The sequence below is a fragment of the Pleurodeles waltl genome, chromosome 7 (assembly GCF_031143425.1).
Source record: "Pleurodeles waltl isolate 20211129_DDA chromosome 7, aPleWal1.hap1.20221129, whole genome shotgun sequence".
Classification (NCBI taxonomy): Eukaryota; Metazoa; Chordata; class Amphibia; order Caudata; family Salamandridae; genus Pleurodeles; species Pleurodeles waltl.
In genome coordinates, this window is record NC_090446.1 from 58,487,696 (window position 1) to 58,504,447 (window position 16,752).

The window sequence follows — 16,752 nt, forward strand, 5'->3', positions numbered from 1 at the left end:
ACTCCAAGATGGTTGCCACTGTTTTCTACTCAGTTTGTAACACTGATAACCCTTTACTTATGTTTAATTTTTTGACTATTTTACTTTGGGTGTGCTGAACCCCCGTAACCCGTGAGAAAGGCCCTTCTGGGGCCCAAATACGTAGGGAGAAGCAGGCCCTAACAAATGATTACCTGCAAATCTGCAGCAGTGTCTGAGCATATCCTTGACCTCTGAGACATAATGTGTGTGTATGTATATCTATATATATATATATGTTAGAAATGGGGTCTTTGGTTGACAGTCAGGTTACCCCCTGTTCAAGCAAGGACCCTCACTCTAGTCAGGGTAAAAGAGAATCACCCTCAGCTAACCCCTGCTTACCCCCTTGGTAGCTTGGCAGAGCAGTAGGCTTAACCTTAGAGCGCTAGGTGTAAAGTATTTGTACCAACACACACAGTAACTTAATGAAAACACTACAAAATGACACAACACCGGTTTAGAAAAATAGGAAATATTTATCTCAACAAAACAAGTCCAAAACGACAAAAATCCGACATACACAAGTCAAGTTATGAATTTTTTAGAGATTTAACTCAAAAATAGCGCTTAGAAACAAAAATGCTTCGATGAGATGTTAACACGGCGTCGTGACGGAGTCGTTCCCAACAAGCCGACACCAGCCACGCTGGACACGGAGTCGTGTAGACCCCCAAGTACAGTACCTTTGGTGAAGAATGGAAACAAGCCGATGTGCGAAGTCGGAGATCGCGGCATCTGTGCAAAACGTTGAATCCATGCACTTCGAGCGGCGTCAGTCACGACGTGGTGCGACGACTTCCACGGAGTCGCGGACTTCAGCGGGGCGGCTGTGGCGTCGGGCCTGCGAAGAGCGTCGCGTTCCAGCGAAGGTCACGGCGTCGGGTGCAGGCGGCGTTACCGGATTCAGCAGCAGCGTCGGTCCGGAGTCGTCCGAAGTCGATTTCCTTAGATTTCCACCAGCTTTCCTTTCAAGGGCCCAGGAACTGGATAGGGCACCACTTGTCAGGGCAGGAGTCTCTCCCGAGACTCCAGGTGCTGGCAGAGAGAAGTCTTTGCTGTCCCTGAGACTTCAAACAACAGGAGGCAAGCTCTAACTCAAGCCCTTGGAGATTTCTTCACAAGATGGAAGGCACAAAAAGTCCAGTCTTTGCCCTCTTACTCTGGCAGAAGCAACACTGCAGGAAAGCTCCACAAAGCACAGTCACAGGCAGGGCAACACTTCTTCCTCAGCTATCAGCTCTTCTCCAGGCAGAGGTTCCTCTTGGTTCCAGAAGTGTTTCTAAAGTCTGTAGATTTGGGTGCCCTTCTTATACCCATTTTAGTCTTTGAAGTCACCTTTCTTCAAAGGGGACTCACACCTACTTGTGAAATCCTGCCTTGCCCAGGCAAGGCCTCAGACACACACCAGGGGGTTGGAGTCTGCATTGTCAGAGGCAGGCACAGTCCTTTCAGATGAAAGTGACCACTCCACCCCTCCCTCCTAGCAGAGATGGCTAATCAGGAAATGCAGGTTACACCCCAGCTCCCTTTGTGTCACTGTCTGGTGTGAGGTGAAAAACAACCCAACTGTCAAACTGACCCAGACTGGGAATCCACAAACACAGCAGAATCGCAGAATGGTTTAAACAAGAAAATGCTCACTTTCTAAAAGTGGCATTTTCAAACGCACAATCTTAAAATCAACTTTACTAAAAGATGTATTTTTTAATTGTGAGTTCAGGGACCCCGAACTCCACATGTCCATCTACTCTCTAGGGAAATCTACACTTTAATCATATTTAAAGGTAGCCCCCATATTATCCTATGAGAGAGACAGGCCTTGCAACAGTGAAAAACGAAATTGGCAGTATTTCACTGTCAGGACATATAAACCACTTTACTATATGTCCTACCTTATCCATACACTGCATCCTGCCCTTGGGGCTACCTAGGGCCTACCTTACGGGTGCCTTACATGTACGAAAAGGGAAGGTTTAGGCCTGGCAAGTGGGTACACTTGTCAAGTCGAATTTACAGTGTAAAAATACACTTCCAGACAGTGCAGCGGCGGGTCTGAGACAAAATTACAGGGTTACTTGTGAGGGTGGCACAACCAGTGCTGCAGGCCCACTAGTAACATTTGATTTACAGGCCCTGGGCACCTCTAGGTCACTTTACTAGGGACTTAACATGGAGAACTGTTTACGTACATATTTTAAACAGGAGCACTTGCACTTTAGCACTGGTTAGCAGTGGTAAAGTGCCCAGAGTAACAAAAACAGTAAAATCAGAGTCCAGCACACATCAACAACCTGGGGAACAGAGGCAAAAAGTTAAGGGAGACCACGCCAAGGATGAAAAGTCTAACACTATATATATATATATATATATATATATATATATATATATCTAGTCCCACCAAGAAAGAAATCAGCACTCCAATATTACCGTTCCAAAATATTTTAATCAGTCAGTTACACATTTTGACAACAGCCTTTGTCAAACTGATTTGTGCCCAACAACCCCTGAATAAAAACACAAAGGACAACAGTGAGAAAAGACTTCAACGTTTGCCATGGGTATATGCAAAACTTAGCCCCACTTTGTAATGGGCAAAATGCCATAGTGCTATTATATAAGATACAATCTAAATAGACATCCTGTAAATTAAATTAACATGCAAACTGAGAACATTTCTAAAATTCACATCTAATTGAACATGAAAACTACAATAAAATATGCTTTTGTTGTGCAGTTGAATGGACAGAAGTATATAGTTTTTTAATATTTGCAATGTCCCATTTATATTTTGAAATTTCAAACATGAAATTTGTATTTTTGTAATTCATTTAATTGTATTGATTTGTGAAAAGAAACAGGCTTTTTACAGGTTTCTTCCACACTTTTTGCACCCATTAGGACTAATAGCTGCTGGTTTTTCTACTCTGAGAGTGTTCGGAGGCCTGCTATCCAGGCCTCAGTTATCTCAGTGCAGAGCTCAGTCCCTTTAGAAAAGTTATATTGAATTGGGTGCTCCCAACTGACAAGTACTGACTTACTTATAAGTCCCTAGTATATGGTGCCCAGGGCATGTAAGACAGAGTGTACCCTCTGGACTGCAGGACTGCTTGTGCCACACTTCGTGTGACAGAGTGAAAACATGGCCACCAGCCTGCCACTGCAAACTGCAAAGGCAGATTCACACTGGCAGCTCGAATTTGCCATTACCATTAATGGCAAAGTCACCTTATTCCTTAACAGTACATATGTCTCCTCTAAGGAAGGACTATACAGCCCTATTGCAGGGAGCTGTATTTTGTTAATTAATATATATATTTTTGATAGGTCTTAGCAGCAAAACTTCCAAATTGTAATTTTTGGTGTGAATAAAGTTAGTGGCCCCATAGGCTAACACAGGGTATCCGTTTAGCCCCAACCTGGCTAACTCCTGAATGGGACTACCTAACTGGGTTATCTAAGGTATCAATTACCTCTAATTTATTGTGGCATTAAATGCAACTTGATGGCCAAATTGACATTTATATCACTTTTAGAGTAAAGCAACTTTTAGAAATGTGCCACTTTATGCCCCAGCTAGTCCAGTGGCTTCACAAAGGCAAAGAGGACTTCATGGGACCCCAAGATCGGTGGCTAAAGTTGCCACACCTCACCCATGGACAGAGGACTCACCCGGAATTGTACCCCATTGACCGCACAGTATCCTTGTGGTTCCTTTGCCTCCATCCCTGAGAATCAGGACCACTCCATTGTCGTTTCTGGTGGGTGCTCTTTTAAGTTTGGATTTTGCTCCAAAGACGCTCTGGGGGACAGGAAACTGTCCAAAGTATCCTTTCTGGCGTCCTCATCCTCTGCCCTGTAAGAATTGGTCATGCAACTCGGTCAGAGTATGCCTATTAACGTTTTCAAACTTTTAAAAAGCTTTCTATTTTTTAATTGACCAATGCTTGTTTGTGGTTGAAATTAAAGTTATTTAATGCTTTCAAAAAATCATACCTCCAGAACCCTGTGGTAGATTTTGATGATCAAGGATTCTAAAAATTCATAAGACTATACGCTGTATTTATAATTTTTTGTTGTGTCTCTTTCCTGTTGTGGTATTTCCTTATTACATAGTTTGGTGCTGTTAAATGCTTTACACGCTGCTCCTTTGCTAAGCCTTGCTGCTCAGAGCCACAGCCACAGCTCCCAAGGTTGAGCTTAAGGTTAAGTAAACGTACCTGACTAGATCCAAGATGGTATTTAGGAGTGTATTGCACGATGGGGCCCACAGCCATATCATACTGGTCACCCAAACCTCACAATTCAAATAAATATATTGTTATGTTTAAATATTTATTTTGTTATGTTTTTACATTTTTGAAACGTTTAGTTAGTGGAGTGGTAAATATAACCCCTCCAAAGTCCTGCACTTCCCGACGTTTGTTTAGATTGGAGTGGGGAGTAAATGTCACCCTCCAAAGTCTGACACTTTTCCTACTGTTTTACCATGACTTGGGAATAGTAAATATAACCCCATCCGAAGTCACAGAAGGATTCTACTGTTGATTAGATGGAAGTCTGATTAGTAAATGCAAACCCTCGTAAAGTCAACACTCTCCCTGCTTTTGCTTACATTGCTGTAGGAATAGTAAATCTAACTTCTCCAAAGTCCAACACCTTTCCGCCTGTTATTCAGATTGGATTGCACATAGTAAATCCATCCCTTCCAAAGTCCAACACTGTCCCTGCTTTTGGTTAAGTTGGAGTGGGAATAGGAACTAAGTCCTAAAAGTCCAACACTTTCCCTGGTTTCCCATGGAATAATACATGTAGCCCTTTAAAATCCGAAAACGTTCCATGCTTTCCAATACTTTGGAGTGGAAATAGTAAACTTATCCCCTTAAAAGTCCAACACTTTCAATATTATTGTTTAGATTCGAGTGGGAATAGTAAATCTAACCCCTTCAAAGTTCAACGCTTTCCCTACTATTGCTTCGATTGGAATGGGAATAACCCTTCCGAAGTTCAACAATTTCACTGCTTTTGTTTACATTGGAGTGGGAATAGTATATCTAACCCCTTCAAAGTCCAGCACTGTCCCTGCGTTTCTTGATATTGCAGAAGGAATAGTAAAACTAATACCTTTTCCTGTTATTGCTTCAATTGGAGTGGAAATAACCCCTTCAAAGTCCAACACTTTCAATGTTTTTCTTTACAGTGAAGTAGGAATATTACATTTCACCCCTTGAAAGCTCAAAACTTTCCCTACTGTTGCTTATGTTAGAGAGGGAATACTAAATGAAACCCCTCTAAAGTCCATCACTTTCCCTATTGTTGCTAGGATTGGAGAGGAAATAGTAAATCTAAGCCCTCCAAAGTCACCTTATTCCCTGATTCTGGTTATGTTGGAGTGGGAATAGTAAATCTAACCCCTCCAAAGGTCACTGTATTCCCGGTTTCTGGTTAGGTTGGAATGGGAATAGTAAATCTAACCCCTCCAAAGGTCACCTTATTCTCTGATTCTGGTTAGGCTGGAGTGGGAATAGTAAATCTAAGGCCTCCAAAGTGTACACTTTCCCTGCTTTTACATACGTTGGATATAAAATAGAAAACTATAATTTGTATCTTTAAATTATCTGTTAAAAAAAGATAATGTTCATTGCTTTTTTAATTATTTGTTTAATTAAAATTGATATATGCTCTGTTATATGTGGTGAGTTAATTTTAATATTGAAATTATTGTTAATAACTGTTCATGTATTTGTAATTGTTTAATTGCTGTTTATATATTTTTTAAATATATATTTTTATATTAATAATTAAAGCTATTTCTTTTTAATTATGTTATTAATCAACTTTAATCTTTTAAATGCATTACATGCATGTGTACATCGATAAACTGTCATTTTTAAGATATTCTACTGCACAATTTTTTGTCGATATTTTTGCAGTTTGCATAGAAAGATTGTACATAAAAAGTGTGTTAACTCGATATCCTGGTTCATAGTGTTTTTGACCGGATATTCAAGTGCCACTGTAGTTTTGTACCTGACATTGTCTCATACAACCCACAGGGAGACATTAAACTATTGTGTCTATTCTAATGTTCCTTAAACCTCCTCCCAATCTTGCTTCAAGAGCTTTCTCTCTCTGGTTACAAAGTGGAGGTCCTGGAGTTTTGTTTGAAAAGGGATTGCCAGGGCAGAGTGAATCCAAAGTTTCCCTTCTCCAGGGCTTCCCACTTCAAGCACAACTTTATGAAGTGATCCTCGCCTGGATCAGAAGGGGGACCTCACCAGATTCTTCTTTAAGCAAAAGGAGACATATAAAGACACCGCAAAAAAACAGAGATTAGGGAATAAGCAACAATGAGCAGCAACTGAGTTGAGCTAATAAAGGCACAAATGTCTGTTTGTAAAGCTTTGGGGTGTGACAGAGAATCAGTCATTGCAAATAAAATCCCTTTATCCATTAAAGCAAAAAGGGCGTTTTGATGCTTCTTGTTACTTTGCATCAAGGGGGTGTCTCTTGGGTGGTACACGAGTCTTCCTGTGCTATTATTCATGGTTTTGATGCCAAGTCTTACCTACTAACAATGGCGGAAAAAACGCCCCCTCACTCATGCAGGGGTTAACATGGAGCAATCTTATAATTTCTCCTAACTTTTCCTACCATTATGCTTAGGTCTAGGCATAGAATTTGTTACTGGAAGGGCAGCCATCCAATACACAGCCTGTTCAGCACATCACACACACACACACACACACACACCTTTGCACAAAGGTGCAACACTTCAAAGGTGTGTGTGTGCTGAGGTAGGCAGTCAGATGCCCCACACTGCCACTGGCAAACCTCTGCTTATCATGAGGAAGAAGATAATGGACAGACCAGAAGGGGAATGAAAGGACAAGCTCAGCAAGGGAAAAGATGAAGCAAAAAGAGAACGAAGATGGAGGTGTGGGATACCAGTGAGAAGTGAAGAGGAAAAGGATGAAAGAAGTGGGCAACTGGAAGCAACAGCAGAGGGGAAAGGTAGGAAGTGGTAGGAAAGGGTGAGGTTGTGGCCAAAGAGGATACGAAGGGGAGAGCAGAAGAAAGAGCAGAAGCATGGAGAGAAAAAAGGACTTGGTTGAGACGGACACTCGTAAGAGATGGGAGGGGAGAGAATAAAAGGACAAACATTGGAAATCAAGAGAAGGGACAGGAGAAGAAGGAGAGAAGTAAGGCCAGAAATAATAGCAATAAAGAGATGGGGAGGGTGAGGTGAGGAAAGAGACTTGGAGGAGAGAGAGGCGATAAGAGAAAGAGCAACATTATGAGCTCTGATGATGCGATAGAAAGGTGGAGCAAAAAAAACAGAGTAGAGGATAAGGTAGAAAAGGAGAAAATAAAAGGAGCGGGTTAAAGGTCACAAGGAGAGGGAAAATGGGACATATAGGTAAATAAGTAGGGATGAGAGCGAAAGGAGAACCATGAGAGAGGCTGGATGAAGAAGAGCATGTCATGTATATGAGTCACAAATTAGGAGGTTTGAAAAACCAGGATAAGCAGGAAGCAATGTCAAGATATAGACATGATTCAGAAAGAGAGGAAGGACAATGAGAGGACGGAGAGTAAAAGGAAGTTGGGTGTAAGTGAAGGGTGGACCTACACAAAACAGATGAAGGAGAAGTGGGTGAGGGAGGACATTGGAAAGGAAAAGAGGAAATGGTAAAAGGGAGGAAAGAGAGGAAACAAAATGCAAGAAAGAGTTCAAGGAAATAAGTAGAAGTTCGACAGTGGGGTAAGTGAAAATCTACGGAAGGGAAACTGTCACTGGGCAGTGCCTTCTGTGCCCAGCGATCCGAAGTCACTCCAGGTCAGCTAGGGCCCTCTTTCCCTGCCTTCTTGTGAGGGACCGGCCTACATTTCTTTACTTGCAGTAGGGCCGCTGGGGTCCGCGCTACGCCACTACCCTTTGAGTGGTCATTGACACTTGTAGGGGCTGTCGTGTGACACATGAAATGTAAACTTCATATTTTTTTTCTTTGTTTAATGTGGGTTCATAAATATTGAAAAGAAACAGAAGTGGCAACCAGTGGATTCGCATCAATGAAGAAATCTGCCCACCTCTGCCCTTCTTCACCAGGGGCCAAGGAACAGCAACTTCAGGATGAGTGACGGTGCCAGCACTCTCTTGGGCATCAGAGTGCAGGTGCCAACATGCCCCTTCAGCCTCATGCAACATGTGCTCTAGCTGCCTGTAAACATTAGCAGCTGTGAGCTGTTGAAATGTTATTCCATCCCTCGTCTGGATTCTGCAAAAACCTCAGCTACTTGGGCCTTTGTAAGCACAAATGTGTCATGAACAGACTCCAAGTCAACTCTTCTACCTGGGCCCTACCTGGCTCTCTGCACTTTTCCTTCTTCACAGGAGAGGTTTGTACTCAAACCCTGGTGCCTGGGTGCACCAGATTCACAATCTGCAGTGCTGGCACATCCTGCACAGCATTTCCTTCGTGTTCACTCCTCTGGTCCATGGTGGGTGGTGCAGAGAGTTGCTTTATACTTGGGTAATGCTTGAAGACTGCTTCTGACGTTGCACAATGTATCCTGCAGCGCCTGCAGGGATCAGCTCCTCCTAGAGCTTTTGGATGGGAGTGGAAACAGACTGTACCTCACAGAGGTATCAGGACGGCCAGAGAGGTGAGTAGATTGTGGTGGATTAAATGACTCAGTTCAGCATAAGGAGGCAGGTGGCATCAGACTTATCCTGGACCTGTAACAGATTGGCATCAATCACAGCAGTGGGCATTTTGTTGTATTGTAGATCCCTGACTGCAATGCATGGATGATTTATCATCCATGAGTAATGCAAGACAACACAGAGCCTTCTTCTGGTGCACAAGGAAGCCTCCCTATCTCACGAATGGCATTTAGCATCAATCAGTGGCAAACAAGGATGCTGAAGGTGGGCTGACACGAGAAGCAACAGCCAAAGAGTACCCCTGTCTACATATTGATAGTACAAGCTATGCCAGGCAGCTAAAGTTGGTTCTGTCATGTGGAGATTCGCTCATCTAAGTATTAAGCATATTTGAACTAGTTGATAGCTATGAGTGCACATCCAGCCAAGACCTCATGGCTTATAGTAACAGAATTTTACAGACAATGCCATTTTCAATGTGATCTATCAAAGATCAAATCGAACATATTTACATAGGTGAAGTTCTTCAGGAAGTCACTCTATGAAAACATCTGCCACATTCACAGTATCACTGCTACACAAAGATAGGAAAGGTTTTTCACATGACTTGGTGATAGGTATGAACTGACTCCACAAATTGATCCAATGGACTTTCTCCTAACACAAGTCAATCATGTCTGCTTACAGCATCCAGACATGCAGACCCCTATACTCCTGCACACAAGCCCCAAAAACAGTTCATGGAGAAACTACCTCCCTTATTTATTGACACTGAACCAGATTGCAGGTGGTGTTATTTCACCTCAAAGTGGTAACTCTAGATGGAATAGACCCCTCCCGGCCCCATAATAACTGCCCTTGTGTCTCTACTCCCAAAACTACTGAGTGTGCCAATTCCAGATCTGGCAATCCCAGGCCATGACTCCGGATCTATTAATTGTGGACTTGGTGACATCGCATGTTGACTTGCTGCATCATGGTGGGAAGGCATACATTTCTCCACCTAGTCAAGTCCAGGCCATTACCGGACTCCTTCTTCCAAACCCTTACTGCCACTTCTCTTTCAACTGAACGTTTAGTATGTTGAGCAGGCCAAAAATGTTAGCCTCTTTGTCCCTGGTATGTGGGAAACACATGGGAAATGGCACAGTGTTCCCAGGTCCATCTGGTTAGTCCCCATTCTGCACACAGACCTTGTAGTTGCCAGATTCGGGTACCGGGTTCCACACAGACCAAGGAGTTCCAGCTCTCTTGTTCGCCAGCACCTAAATTCAGAAACGCTTAATGTGGGCAATTATGTGATCTTGACTAGTACAAACCAGTTCATCATCTTGTGCTTCTGATTATATACCAGCCAAAGTGGGGAGCGAATAGAAATGGGTAAAGGATGCCATTAAGATCTAGACTGTCAAGTGAGCAGACATAAGAAGCAGACATAAAAGTCAGTTTAGAAAAGTTTTTGTAAAGTTACGGACACTTGACTTATAAATGAAAACTTGAATCATAAAGATTTAGGAATTTTTGTGGTGCAGTTAAGTTGTCCACAAAATGGCACTGTTATTTTGCTGAGCTATTTCATACGTTACTGCAAACTTGTTCTATTTACTTATAGACAGGGATTATTAATTTGTTACAATAGTTTGTATTTTATTTTAGCATCACCCCATGACTGTGTAGAATGAAGCTTGGGACGACTCATTCAGCAATGGACCAGATGCCACCACGCACTGGCGGTGGATCATTACATATTAAAATGTAAGCGCAGAGATCTCTGACTGGTGCTTCAACCACTTGCAGTTCATGTCATTTTGCAACTGGGACCCAAAAAAACATGGAATGCTGCATTTGCGCAGTTTTGCTTTAAAAAGTAAAATATGGGCCTTCGTTTATTATTCTTTCCTTGTTAAAGGATTTGCAGCAGTTGCCGCTGGCTGGCGGGGGTGGGGTGACGCTCCTCTGACATAGCGGAGGAGCTGCTACTGGTATCATATAAAGATCCAGACTTAAGGCAGATGGCGGACATCATCTGAAATATTGCATCTACGTGGTACATATATGCCAACCTTGTCAATTTGGATGGTTGGCTTCTGCAACTGAGTGAATTCTATTGACACCTGATTTTCCATCAGAGTTCTCTAGCTGTTAAGTCCTGCTGTTGGCCTTTGATAAAATAAACATTGCCTCCAGAGAGCCAGTGCTGTGGTGCTCCGTGCCCTGACTGCTTCAGCAGTGAAAACAATAAGTTAACAGTTCCTTCCAGCAACGTGTTGTGCATGGTGTTGTGTAAACATGCTAATGGATGTGCACAATGCTGGTATTCCCAAACACAAGGACATGCCAAGAAAAGACATGCAATCAGTTGTGGGGTGTACCTAAGTCAGGTGCACCCAAATCTGATGTGCCAATAACACAGACTAATAGTCACTTCTAGGGGGATCTGTGCCTGTGTGTAGTTGCATCTCAAGCTACCTTTACTACCATCTGTGAATGTTTGCACAACTAGCTGGCCCTGTAGCTTCATCATAGGCAATATGTAGCTAACGGTGCCATGGGTGAGGCTACCTTCCTCCTTATGCTTTGCGATGCATTTACCAGACCGATCTTCAAACCCCGTATGGCAAACCCATCCCACATGTTGTCACATTGTCAATGGACATAACAGATCTTCAGATTTGCTGCTGACTATTTTTAAAACGCTGTTCCTGTGTGTCTTTTAATATCTGTCTTTTGAGGAGGGTGGCTTGCCAAACCGGCACCCTTCACTCTCTTCAATCTCTCCTCTAGTCTCTGGTGACAGCTGACAGTTTGTTTAATGCTGGCATTTGGCTCCAAGTGTGTCCAGTGCTGGCAGACAAGCTAAGTGAGTCATAAACAGAAAAACAGACATGACCAGAATCACAAAGTGGTTAAAGTCATGTGTTGTCTTTACCAGTAATGGCATCACAGGGAAAGAGGTCATATAATATCATGTCTGGTGACATTATTGCTACACCTATCAGTGATGTTGAAACCTAAAAAAACCACCTCTTCTTGGTCACAAAATATTAACAAGCATGTCATTTACCCTTGATGTGAGTGAAGGGTTTTAAGGTTAACAGTGGGGGTGGTGGACAGTAGGTGCTGGATTCCCTCTCTCCTTACCAGTTCGAGTTGGTTGTCAATCACAACCAGCAAGGAGTTGAGTGTTGTACATGAGTCATTGGCCATGGTCCAGTTTCCTTCTGCTTCAGAAAAATAGTAGCACTTGCTGCTGTACCAGATCCAGCCGTCGTCACAGGTGCGGCGCCCTTGAGTCCTAGGGTCCTTACCCTGGTCCACACTGCTTTGTACATAGATAGCATGTACTCGGTCTTTAGAAAGCTGATGTGGTTTTGACACTGTTAAAACATGAAATTAAGATGTATATTCATCAGCATTAACATCCAATTATTTTTCGTAGAAACAATTTGCCCTATGATAATGCCAGCAGGAAGGGAGTGTCACCACAAGGACTAGAAGGCGGACCCTGTGACAAAAGGAGGGAGTTGTGTACATTGGTTGAGAGTGTGATAAGTGGGGACAGAGAGATAAGTGAGCAACTGAATATCTTTTTTTCTGTTTTATATAGTGCAAAAATGACCCAATTTTATTGGAGGACTTTACATGAGGACCAGTTACATTACACAAGAAAACATTCATTTTTGGTAGGCGCAGAGAAATTAAGTGGTTTTCCAGGAATCACAGGATCTTGAGCCAAAGTCAAGACTCGAACTTGGTCCACCAGCTCCAAGGTTGGCAGATCTCACTGTTAGGCCACAGCAAGTTTTATAAACAAGGAGTGATATTGTCAGGGGCTTGGCTTGGTCAGTACGATTGAGGGATTTGTGACCTCAGATTTCCCAACAATCATGCTGACATATAATGTTAAACTACAATATATGACAAGTAGGGAGCATGTGAGGGGCTTAATGGCCAATGGAGAAAGGCAGGAATGCCGACTAGAGACTAAGTGAGAGAAACAACATTTTGTAAAATAGCCAACATTTTGAGGACTTTCAAACCAGAGATGAGAGTGTGTTTTTGTCAGTGTGCATTGCAAAACTCCCAGGTAAAATCCGAAAGACATCTTACCATACCTGACTGAGAGCACATGTACCCAACTAGTCATCAGAAAATACAACAGTTAGGAGGGTGTAACACCCCAAACACACCCACTGAAGCTATGCCCCCAAATATTGTTCTAGAAGTAACACAAATGTAATGAGAGGTTTAGATTTCTTAAGGACATCAACACTGTACCACTGATGTGAAGCTGCACATCCCAACACTGTTAAACATCCTCACTAATTAAGCAGAGAAAGTAAGAACAACCATAGACCCTATGGGTTCTTTCCCCACCAAATATCAACTAACTCTAAATTGTACATCATGTCTACCGACTGTCTCCTAGCTTTTCAGAAGTCATTTAGAGCTACGTTTACAGGTTCTATGACGCTCCTTGTCCATAATAATATTAAAGTCACTTCCCACCAAATTTGGACCAGAAATGTCTAGGAGGTGTGACTCTGGAAGGATTAGGTATGAGGGGTCATCACAGTTGGGGCCATAATAGCACATGCAGGTCCACTTTCAGTTTGCCATTTCCAAGGTAACCACAATCCATCTCCCTTTGCTGTCAGTTATATGATCTAATAGCCTAACCCCGAATACTTTTTATAAAACAATAGCTACTCCTCTTTTACTCCAAATCTGGTCTGAACAGATAATTTCCTGAACCCATGTATATCTACGGAAGCAGGCACTGTATTCAGTTTACCCCAGATATGTCTCTTGCAAGATAGTTTGGGCCTTGGCTCCTTGCAGGCACTCAACCACTAACCTTTTACTCTTTCTGGATCTCAACCAATTTATGTTCCAGGTAAGAATTTTGACCTGGTTCCTCATCATTCTCATGACCAAAGTCTTCTTCTGCCCTAGTTCCCCAAAAAGAAAGAATCCCTACTTCTACAGTGAACAGTAATAATCCATTGTTAAGGGAACCTAATCTTCCATCACCAGCTATACAAGTCTCTCATGCTGACATGTGTCCTGAAGATTTTTTACTTTTCTCCCAAAGGATCTGATCCCACTGACACCCCCTCCCTGAGGAATCCTCCTTAACTTTACAGGCATAATCTTCGGGTTTTAGGGACCTCCGGGGGAAGGTAATAAACTAACCTAAAATAACTAGCATAGGTGCTGCATGCTGTGTGCTGTGTACTGTGCTTTAAACTAAGCTAGGTGAACTTATATTTAACTATTTATGATCATATTTTGAGTACTGCTACACTCTGCACTCAGAATTTATATCAGGGATTTAGTTTCATCTTAATGATCAACTTTTATTCCTCTTTGCCTTCCTCAGACTGTGCATTTTGTTCTTCAACATCACCTTTAATAATGCAAGAAATGCGAGTTGTACCTACGCTCCCAGTTTTTTAGCTCACTGATTCTGCTCCCTAGCTCCCATTGTTGTTGTGCAGTATTTTCCCTATATTTGAGGGTATTTTTTATATGCAAAATTCTCATTTGTAATTAACCATCCCTTCAGGGCTTTAGTAAAAATGAATTTCTTTGTTGAATAAGTTATTAATTTGACTAATATGTTTGAGGGGTTTTACAGTATTCATTTCACCTATATGGGTCTCTGTGTATCCTCTGAATATCCCTGTCTAAATCAAGATGTGCCTGTAATTCAGGAGGCCCTCTTTCAACACCTTAACTATAAACTCCTTTAAGTTGCAACCTTCATTCCCTTCGGGAACCCCTAGAATTATAAGATTGTTACTCCCGGGATGCAACTCTAATCTTTCCACAACCTCCTTAAGTTTCCTGTTCGATTCCTTTAGGGACTCAGGCCCTCATTTCAACATTGGCGGTATCAACCGCCTACCGCCACTGCGACGGGTGCCAACATACCGGCGACATGGCTACCAGCTGTCTACCGGTGTTATGACCGCCGACGGTATTCCGCCAGAATGCTGGCGGAACGCCGCTGACGTTCATGGTGGCGGAAGTCGGTAAGGCGCTGCTGCTGAAAGCAGCACCGCCACGCCAGCAAAATACCACCAACCGTATCAGGAGCAAGGATATGGCCTGGCGGTGTTTTGCTGGTGGACGCTGTTGCTGACGACAGCGCCACGGACCGATCCAGCCGGAGGACCCCCTGCAAGCAGGTAAGTCAGGTTCTCCAACCGGAGAAGAGGGGTGGAGGGTGTTGTGTGTGTGTGAGTGTGTGTGTGTATGTATTGATATGCATGCATGCAGGTGTGAGTCGCTTAGGATGCATGCGTGAATGAGTGATTGTGAGTGTTGTGTGTTGTGAATGCATGTGTGTGACAAGGTATGTTGGTGTGTGTTGCGGTGTGTGGGTATGTATGTGTGCATGCATGGGTGGTGGTGGGTATGCATGTGTGCATGTGTGTATATGGGTGCGCGTGTGGGTGTGTATAGGTGCGGGGGCAGGAGCAGGAGGGGGGTATTGGGGGAGGGGGCAGGGGAGACCCCTATCAGTGCCAGGGAAGGGATTCCCCATGGTTTTCGTGGCGGTATGTTTCGTACGAAAACCATGCTGGTAGGCCGGGTCGTACTCCCGAGGGTGGGATTGTGGCAGCCGTCGGGCTGGAGACCGAAGTCTCCAGCCCAGCGGCCGTTACCACCCTGGCGGTCAGTGTGTTAAAGTGGCGGTTTTGGATGGCGGTAACTGCCATGGTCCAAATCCCATTTTTTTTCTTACTGCCGGCCTGTTGGCGGTATTACCACCACTTTAACACCGACTTCCAGGGTTGTAGTGAGGGCCTCAATCTTTTGTGTGTTTCCTGGGAGGCCCTTATTTGCTCTTTCCATATTTTATGTAACATCTTAGTTCTTTCGGCCAGGTCATTGAGTTTAGTTTTTAGAGCATGACAGGCTCCTGGTCCTTCTGGTTCCGCTCCGAGGTCTCAAATCTTAATATTATGTCATTCTTGAGGCTCAAGATAATATTCTTTAACTCTAAGTTGTCCTCTCCACATAAAGGTTGTGAAGTTATAATTTATTATGATTGGTGAATGTTCGAGCTGAGGTAGAAACTGAGCCCCTCACTGTCCTCCAAGTGTACGTTTTGATGGTTTAACCCCAATAATCCTTGAAAGTCAAAGCCTAAAGAGGAGGTAGTTAGAAATTCAGAGGGCTCACAGTGAAACCAGGCTTCTGGTTTTCCAAGGACAACAGCAACACAGATATTACCTCCGCGCTCTTAAGTAACATAGGCTCCAGTAAACTGGCCTGGCATATGGTCCATTGTGCATTAACATGTTCTGTTTGCTCTGCACTGAGCAATTTCTAATCTTTCTTCTCATATACAAAAAAACATAAATTGGCAGAATACAAAGATTAAAACTGTTATCTGGAGCACATTATTCTACACAGTTTTAATGGTATTATCAGAAGTAGTAAGGTTAGTGGTAATATACATAATAGTAATAGTAGTACTTGTAGTAGTAGAAACAGTAGAATTGATAGTAGCAATAATTGTAGCATAGTGGCAGTAGCATTAGAGGTTTTAATACTAGAAGGATTAGTAAATGCTATAGTGGTAGAGGTAGCAGCAGTCATTGAAGTAGTAGTACTAGCCAAGTTAGTTTTACTAGTAGTTATACCATACAGATCAATGGTTGCAATAGTGGAAGCAGTAACAGCAGTATTAGTAGTAGCAGCAATACTGATAGTTTCCATAGTAACAATGGTAATAACATTATCAGTACCACTCTTTGGTGCACTAGTACCAGTAGTATTAACAGTCTTATATGTAATGGTATTATTTGCATACTAGTTCTGGGGGTGATTAAACCTGGGGGTGACTTAACCTCAGGATCATCAAAGATGATAAACTCTTTCATAGAACAGGTTAATTATTTAACTTTCTCAACTTTTCTAATTCTCAGAATGATCAAAAATATCTTAAGATTTATGCAGAGAGAGTCCCTAAAAACAGTTGCATCATCTCTTGTAGAAGGCTGGATTATTGTAATAGCATATAGCTTAATATGCAGGAGCGACATCTGAAT

At 42.8% G+C, this 16,752-nt stretch overlaps 1 protein-coding gene across 2 annotated transcripts in view; it reads right to left on the reverse strand.

Annotated features, from left to right (window-relative positions):
* Positions 1-16,752, reverse strand: part of LOC138303625 (early activation antigen CD69-like) — a 47,438-nt gene that overhangs the window by 11,863 nt on the left and 18,823 nt on the right. For both annotated transcript variants that reach the window (XM_069242921.1, XM_069242922.1), the window contains exon 3: positions 11,828-12,063. In XM_069242921.1, coding sequence (XP_069099022.1) covers positions 11,828-11,893 — 66 coding nt within the window. In that variant the 5' untranslated portion in view covers positions 11,894-12,063. The remainder of the gene's footprint in view (positions 1-11,827; positions 12,064-16,752) is intronic.